Genomic DNA, 9020 nt, shown 5'->3' with positions numbered 1-9020 from the left:
AAAATAGATTTTTTATCACTCAGACACATTAGCAGTAAGTTCTTGCGATACAAATTTTCTTTAGCAAAACATGCTCTACAAACACACTGTTCATTTTCTTTAAATTTTATAATGCAAAAAGAAATTTGAATAAGAAAAATGTTGGTTGTATCGTAACGAATGTGACGATTTTCCTATAGTTAATAAGGAGAGGGTTAATGCATAAACTCAAATTTCGAGTTCATCTGAAAATTGTTTTTTATTTTTTTAAAAAGATATTTTACTTATTTTTACAAGACAATTATTAAGGTTTGTCTTTTGTAAATTTGGTTTTATCGTGTATCAAACACTTCATATTTTCTCTGAAACTGTGGAGGTGATTGATTTAACAGTAAAAGCTGAACAATAGGATTCAATAGCCTGATGTCACGTCCGTCCAGCAACTAGCAGCTTGGTTCTAAACAAAGAAAATCAGTACTTTTAATTCTTCATGTGGCTAGAACTTTTTCACATGCCACGTGATCAGAATGTATAAAAGTCAAACATGATCAGATTTATAATGTTTTTCTCCCCTGGATACACTTTTATGCTCGTCGGAGAACTATTTCATAGGGCGTCCATTATTTTTCCGATAGTTTAGAACCAGTTACTAAGTTACTATGTGTCATTACGATGGAAGTGACGTCACGACTGTTGAAGCCTACTGAAATTTGATTGAAAAACTAAATTTCAATTTCAGTGTTTAAATCTTATGTTGAACTAGCCTGGTGATAAAATACTAAGGACTTTTTTAAAAAGTTGCTTGGAATTGACGATTGATTCTGTAATTAATTTCAGGCGGGAATCATGAGCTGAATATTATTCTACCGGGTTGTTTGGATAAGAACTGCAAGAACAGCGCTGTCTTTGTGTGGTCAGCAAACAAGGTGAGTGCTAAATTGTGAAGGTCAATTCTTGACTGCTTGATAATGGTGCTTAGTGATTGAACAGAAAATGAAAAACAAAAAACAAATACAATATACGATTCTTTCATCTCTTTGTATTTATTAAACGAGTTATTTTTATCGTGCCCAATAACACAATGAACTTTCGAGTGTGTGTTGTTGCACAATAAAAATATAACGATTTAATAAATACAAAGAAATGAAAGAATACGTTTATTCTGTCCCTCCAAGTAAGATTATTAGATAATTTGTGACCAAATGATATGGTTATTAATACTTCTATTCACCATAATTTGTATTTTTCTCCTTCTGCTTGAATGACAATTTGACCCAAAAATAAAAACGTACATGTGCACCACAAGTTTATTTAAAATTACCAATCAGCTGTTTTTATGCACCTTATTTCATAATATTCTGCAATCGTTGAATAAGATTTGTATTCATCGCGTTCAACGTATTATTCAACGATTACGTATTTACTAATAAATGATAGGGTTTTCCAATGTAAGGGCTGGAATAATACACAATATTGATATACTAGCTTAACAAAGAACAATGTTTTAGAGAAGGATTCATATGCTCAATAGAACCAAATTGGAATTGTTGATGGCTTCATAATGAATTGAGAATGGAAACAGTTCTGAAAGGGGATATTTTTCTGTATTAAAGCTGCTGTATTCTTCCTTATTTCAGTTCTTTTCAGTAATGGTATTTGACTCTGTTGTGTTGAAGATCCTCCTCACCATTACGAAAAATTCATTTTGTTTTGAAACTATTTTATAATTGACCCTCCAACTTTTTTGTTGTTGTCTGAGGAAGGGTTTTGAGCTCGAAGCATCCCTGTTGAGTATTTTATTCTTTTTGGAAGCTGTTATATTCATTTTTGTTCAAAATCTTTTACAGTCCACCAATTCTAGCAGTTTAATAATAACTTGAACTTTGACGATCCGTGAATTTTGTCATCATTTGATTTATGATTATTTGGAAGAAAAAAAAATTAAGACATAATGTCATCATCATCATTGCCTTTTTCACCCTGGGTCAGGGTATAGGCCACAGACAAACAGTTTCCATCCTTCTCTATCCTGAGCTAACAAGCTAAAAAAGGATTTGGTTTGTCTGTCTGCATTTCTGTAACGGTTTGACTTTAACGGAAAGGAGAGTTAACCCTTTGTCAACCCCCATCCTGGAGGACCAGGTGACTTAAAGATGGGGGAATCACACACCATTAGTCGCCTTTAACGGCACGCTGGCTTGGCGTTGGGCTATTCTTGACCCTCTCAGTTGAGGGACCCCGGTCACCACACGGGGAAAGACATAATGTAAATTGGTTAATTTTTAGTATTCAAGTGTTTCTTGACATGGTCTGCAATTTTAAAAAATGCATATTACTATGATTATTGTTTCAGTACACAACAGGTAGATGGCACATGTGAATGTGGATTTTCAAACTGAACAAAATAAAAACCAATGTTAAAAGACATATTTATTTTTTATTTTAATATTTCAGTGTTTCTCTGTGTTGTCTGCAATTTTTAGAAATGCGTTTCATAATTAATTCTTTTCAGTACACTACCAGGTAAATTGTACCATCTGGATATTGAGTTCAAACTGGACAAAAATTTCTAAGTGAACAGACATATTTTTTTGTTTGTTTAATATTTCAGTATTTTCGTTCCATAGGTAGTATTTTATTTTTGACAATGCATTTCATTGTGATTATCGTTTCAGTACACAACAGGTAAATGGCACCACCTGCATATGGATTTCAAACTGGACAAAGATACCAATCTCTCCTTTCCCAATTCGGTGTCGGTCACTGATTGGCTTGACTTGCCCATTGCGTTGCGTATTGGAGATTTTAATTTGGATGGATATCCAGATGCTGTCGCCATTTTAAAGAATGAGTAAGTTTTGTTAGCTTATATTTTTTTATTGGAGATTTTTAACATTCAGAAATTATAATATAAAAACTGTTACTGCTCAAAAGCGTTCTCGAATAGCTATGTTTTCACAAGTTTCATAAAAAATCTGAAGTGAGAGGTAGATAAATTCTTTTTGAAAATAAATATTAAGAGAGAATCGCTTTAATTAGCGATGGGCCGATTCTGTCTTCTTAGATCATGCTTTCATCTATGATACTTTTTTTTTTTGTTTCATTTCATCAGCCAGGACCAATTATCAACCCATTTGTTGTACAACGTGGAGTGTGACTCCAAGAAATGCGATGGATTCTCTCGCACATTTCGAATCGACTCATCAAGACCTCTTCAGAAGGGAAACCTGGAGTAGCAACGTTTTTTGACATCAAAGAAAATGTGAGGCTCTTTTTTATCCATTGTGGTGATTTTTTTGGATTTTTTTTTTACTTTGACTCTTGAATTTTGTTTTATCTTCAACTTAAATCGTTGAGAGTCTCAGATTCAAATCAAGAAATATTTGTAAAAATACTTTATAATGTGCTAGAAGCTGATCCCTAAAAGCATGTTTTATTTTTAACAAGAAAAAATCTTCTCTGTCTTCTAATTTAATACAGTTCCTTAGGAATGGAATGTCTTCATCAATTACGATTGTATGTCAAGACCAATACACGAATAGCATTTATAAAAGTTTATACACTTATCAGTTCTGATCTGGTCAAAGGTCTCATTTCATAGTGACATGTCTTATAGTAGACACAGTCTTTGGGTTACTTTAAATTTTAGGCATCATTAGTTTTCATTTCTAAAATTTCTTTTTGTTGAGATTTTTTTTAGATGTTCATTTTTGCCCTGAGCAGGATATATTTAGTGAGTCTATATTGTAAAATGCTAAAGTGAATGAATTATTTAAATAAAAGCAACAAACACAAGAGAACTATGCTCTGATATGCTAACCATGACGACAGATCCCTGAGGAACCCCAAATAAGAACAGTTGTTGCTCAGATTGAGCACCATCAATGGAGACAAACTGGTATCTGTCTGCAAGAAACTGAAGAGACTGAAACCAATCGAGTACACTGCCAGTAATACCAAATACACCCTGCAGCCTTTTATCAAAATCTTATGATCAATTGTATCAAAGGCTGCAGATAAGTCGAGCAAATTCAGCAACATCAATTTTCCATCATCAGTAAAGTTATTTGAATTACTCACAACCCTCAATAATACAGTTTCTGTTAAGTATTTGTTACGTTATGATAAGACGATTGAAAGTGACTCTGTAGACATAATGTTTATTTATGTTTACATTAATATTATGTGGTTATATATTCCCAGGGAGTGTTAGACATTTTGATGACAGAGAAAAACCATGAAGACAAGGTTGTCATAAGAGCTGTGGAGCAGGATTTTACCAGTGATGCCAGTTTTCTAAAAGTTGTCGGTGAGTTAAATATATATATAGCTCTGAAGTGGGATTGCTTTTGTTGGTTATGTATAAGAATTTATTTCCTGCACATGGTATGTAAGAAAGGAAATTATTATTGTCATCATCATCATTATTATTATTATTATTTTTTATTTTTTTTATTATTATTATTATTATTATTATTATTATTATTATTATTATTATTATTATTATTATTATTATTATTATTATTATAACCCAAAGACTAGATGGTTGGATAGGGTAAAGGACGATATGAAAAAACTAGGCTTGGAGGATGATGATGCTATGAACCGAGATGTGTGGAGATGTGGCATTCATTATGGCAACCCTGCAAAGTGCGGGATAAGCTGAAAGAAAAAGATTATTATTATTATTATTATTATTATTATTATTATTATTATTATTATTATTATTATTATTATTATTATTATTATTATTATTATTATTATTATTATTATTATTATTATTTATTCCTATTATTATTGTTATCATTATTATTATTTTATTATTATTATTATTATTATTATTATTATTATTATTATTATTATTGCTATTATTATTGTTATCATTATTATTATTATTATTATTATTATTATTATTATTATTATTATTATTATTATTATTATTATTATTATTATTATTATTTGTTATTGTTGTTGTTAAAATGATCATGAATTATGATATTTGTATGATTTCACCACACCTGACTCAATTGCTATTTGTTTGAATTTCCCCATTTCAGTTGTGAGTGGTCTGTGCAATGAAAACTGCCCCTCAGGAAACACGGTATGTCTCGTCTTATCAGAATTATTTCTACCCTACCTACTAAGTTTTATATCAGTACATTGATTATTTTTAAAAAGTCCTTATCAGTTCCTCATACTTTATTTTATAAAGCGGCATGGGTATCGCGAAGTCAAATACCTCCGGTTTCAGTGTTTTGAGTAAAATGACCTAATTGCATCTGTAAAAATTCGAAAACGTGATTCGGCCACCTTTTCAGTGTATGGAGGTAGATTCGTGAAACCGGAACTCTCTTTGGTCAAGGCCTCGGCCTGTCCAACCCCGTGTTTACAGCCTTGACTTCTCAAAACGTAGACCTATGCGCATGTCTAGGCCTACTAGTTTAGGCCGCATTTTCAGCAGGAACATTTTCATGTTTGGCAAAGTGTCAAGATTGTAGTTTCAGGTTTCAGCATTTCTTCCTGCTGGCACCCATGTAAAGCGGCTATGTGGTCTTGTGGTATGACACTCGCTTTTGGACCAGAAGGTCCTGGGTTCGAGCCTCGCTCAGCGCATTGTTGAGTCATTGTAAATGGCTCTTTACCAAAACGTTCACTTTGTGTATGAATTTGAATCTTTCTTTACTGCTTTTTTGACAAATTAGCAAACATTGTTGTGAGAGGAAATATCTGAAAAGATGTGTAAAAAGTGATAGATGAGGCGAAAAGAAAAATACAAAAAGAAAAGATAGATACTCCCGAAGAATCAGCCTGCCGAGGCTGGGGATCGAACCTCAGATTTCAGGCAAAGCAGAAAGAAAATTAGAAGAAAAAAATAAAATCAGCCTGTTTTATACACATTTTCAGAGTTTTATGTTACTCTATGCGGCTATGTGGTCTAGTGGTATGACACTCGCTTTCGGATCGGAAGGTCCTGGGTTCGAGCCTCGCTCGGCGCATAGTTGAGTCCTTGGAGAAGGCTCTTTATTCACATTCTCTCACCGTACTCAGGTGTAAAATGAGTACCTGGCTGTTAACAGCGTTGTTTCTGTCCGAAAAAATTATAACATTGCCTAACAGGCGTCATGTCCTGTCCTAAATGTTAAATGTTGTTGTTGGTCAGGGACCCCTTGTAAAGCGCTTTGAGCACATTTAGTGGATATTGCGCTATATAAAAAAGCTCAATTTAATTCAATTTATCATTGTTTTTTTTTTCAATTTGGAACTTTAAACAGCTACATTTGCATCTGTTTTTTTTGTTTGTTTGTTTTTTTCTCAGCCATACGGTGTCAACCAAGTGGGTCCTGTAGTAAAGTTTGAGAGCACCACACCGACTGGTGGGGAACAAATTGGCATGGGTGAGTATCTGGACAGTAAACGACATTGACATGAAAATTAAGCCCTTTTGCACGGCATTGTTACATATCAGTAGAAAACGGTAGGGGCTGTCTGAAGCCTGTGATAGTGAAAATACTAACGAAAGAGTGAAAATGGAGAGGCTTCGTATGGGAACAGTCTTTCATTAGTATTGTTACATGTCACATCCTAGGCATTCTATGAAAGGATAGAAGATAATTCATCCAATAAAATGTCTGAATCACCCATAGTGTCCAAAGTGAGCAATTTGGGGGTTAATAATCTTGCTAAGGAAAATGAACGAAATTGGCTAAAACCCAGGATCTCAGGGGCACAATGCAATGTCTTATCCACTCTGCCATCTCATCTAGCCCCCTTCCCTCTCACCTTTTTATTGGTTTCGGACTTAAGTAATGTGTTACCATTTTGGAAGATTTCTTTTTTCTTCCCATTTTTTAAAATGCTTAGCAGTAATGGTTAGCATTGTTTAGCTAATTATAGTGATCACTTATTTTAGTGTGGTCTTGTTGTATTACACTCGTCTTCGGATTTGAAGGTCCAGGGTTTGAGTATTGCTCTGAAGGGGTGCATAGTTGAGTCCTTGGAAAAGACTCTTTACTCTCTTTCTCTCAATGTACTCTGGTGTAAAATGAGTACCTGGTGCTTCACAGCTTTGTGTCTGTCAGAAAAAAATGTAACATTGCCTAACAGGCATCATGCCTCGTCCTTCATGTTCAGTGTTGCTCTAGGTTAGGAACCCCTTGTGAAGCGCTTTGAGCACCTTTAGTGGATATTGCGTTATATAAATGCTCAAATTTTTATAGGTTTTTTTTTAAAAGCCCTTTGATCACATGATCTTGTGTATTGCACCATGTAAAAGCTTATTTAAAGAAAAAAGAAAATTGTTTGTCCTGTTATTGTTAGTTTGTTTGTTTGGGGGGGTGGGGGGGTTCTTTTTGTCGTTTTTTTTATTTGTAGCAATGTTGATGTTCCAGTTTTGATGAGATAAAACGTGAGAATATCCTTGTTTTTGTTTATTTTTCCCCAGCTTCCCAGCTTTCCCAGTCATCCTATTTCTCCCTTCAACTCCCATTCGTCGTATTTGGTCTCGGGCAGACGCCAAATTTTGTGGATGAGTTGGAAGTGGGTATCCCGTACCCTAATGGAAAGGTAAAGATAAAAGAGGGAACTGTTGTATCGGTTGTTGTTTTTAAAAAAAATTTCAAGTCAAGCCATCATTTTCAAAAAAGATAATCATGTCTATTATTATTATTATTATTATTATTATTATTATTATTATTATATATTATTATTATTATTTATTATTATTATTAATTACTATTATTATTATTATTATTATTATTATTATTTTTATTTTTATTATTATTATTACTATTACTATTATTTTTATTATTATTATTATTATTTTTATTATTATTTTTATTTTTATATTATTATTATTATTATTATTATTATTATTATTATTATTATTATTATTATTATTATTATTATTATTATTATTATTATCATTATTATTATTTTTACTATTATTATCATCATCATCTTATGTTTATTATTATTATTATTATTATTATTATTATTATTATTATTATTATTACTATTATTATTATTATTATACTTATTATACTTTCATATTTTATATATAGTTTATATATTTTTGTACGACAAAAGATTGAGCAGATGCTGTAAAACTTTTTCCTTTATTTCAATCCAGAAACCAAGACGAAACACGTGGTCAACTCTCATCCCAAACTCTCAAATCATCGTCATTCCTTACCCCGTGTCAGAACCAAGCAAGTTAGTGACCTCCCTTTGTTTCATTCAAATTTATTTCAAACATTTATGGTCTCTTGGATAATGATGATTTCACCTTAAACGCACATGTTTGCAGGTCTGATAATCAAATTCAAATTTGGGCTTGATTTTATATGTAATGGACAATTTTATGTGTTGGTGTGAGAGTATTTCCAGTACAACAAGCCCATCGCAATTTGAGTTATCTGACCTGCAAATAAATAAATGTTGATTTAATCTTATTTAGAATAATTCTATTATGAATGTTTTATTCTTGGCAACTCATTTCAGGGATTTTTGACAATTTTTGTTATTTTGGAATCCTTTTTAAAACTTGACATTTTGTTGAAAAAAACTTTTTTTTTTTCTACAACGATAGACTTTAGTTTTACAAAAACTAAAAAAAGAAACAAACAAGATCTTTGATTGGACAAATGTAAAAAGAAAACAAAACCAATCAATAATTTCTTTGTTTAGATTATTAGAGAATGTAAAGATTTTTTAAAAAGGGTTTTTTGCCCTTTCGCGCAGGGTCCCGTCACATAGGCATTCCCTGAAGGTATATAGATAAAAAAAAACCAAATTTAAAAAAAGTCTGATGCCAATAGGGGAAACAACCATGTTGTCCCAAAATGAGCCAAAAATTTTGGGGGTTTTGTAATTTTGCCCCAAGGGAAAAAAGCTAAAGTCCCCGATGCGGGGCTCCCTACTTTGGGAACCCTTTTGGCCCAAAAGTGCAAAAGCCTTAATACTTGGCCCTCTGTACTATTGACAAAAAAGTTTCCCGAAAAACCCCCCCTTACCTATACCTCCCCCCCCCCCCCCCCCCCCCC

General features: G+C 32.6%; 1 protein-coding gene across 1 annotated transcript in view; it reads left to right on the top strand.

The window, feature by feature from the left end:
- The first annotated feature begins 2712 nt into the window (after positions 1 to 2712).
- LOC144976584 (T-cell immunomodulatory protein-like) overlaps positions 2713 to 9020 on the top strand; it is a 25900-nt gene continuing 19592 nt past the window's right edge. Inside the window, exons 1-7 of the mRNA XM_078920879.1 lie at positions 2713 to 2830; positions 3092 to 3241; positions 4183 to 4288; positions 5037 to 5080; positions 6296 to 6374; positions 7421 to 7542; positions 8108 to 8190. Of these exons, the coding sequence (XP_078777005.1) occupies positions 3146 to 3241; positions 4183 to 4288; positions 5037 to 5080; positions 6296 to 6374; positions 7421 to 7542; positions 8108 to 8190 (530 nt within the window). The 5' untranslated portion in view covers positions 2713 to 2830; positions 3092 to 3145. The remainder of the gene's footprint in view (positions 2831 to 3091; positions 3242 to 4182; positions 4289 to 5036; positions 5081 to 6295; positions 6375 to 7420; positions 7543 to 8107; positions 8191 to 9020) is intronic.

The sequence above is a fragment of the Berghia stephanieae genome, chromosome 7 (genome assembly GCF_034508935.2).
Source record: "Berghia stephanieae isolate SIO BIC M18660-M18661 chromosome 7, UCSD_Bste_1.3, whole genome shotgun sequence".
In the NCBI taxonomy this organism is placed as follows: Eukaryota; Metazoa; Mollusca; class Gastropoda; order Nudibranchia; family Aeolidiidae; genus Berghia; species Berghia stephanieae.
The sequence above is the reverse complement of the archived record's forward strand: the minus strand, read 5'-3'. Positions and strand labels throughout refer to the sequence as shown.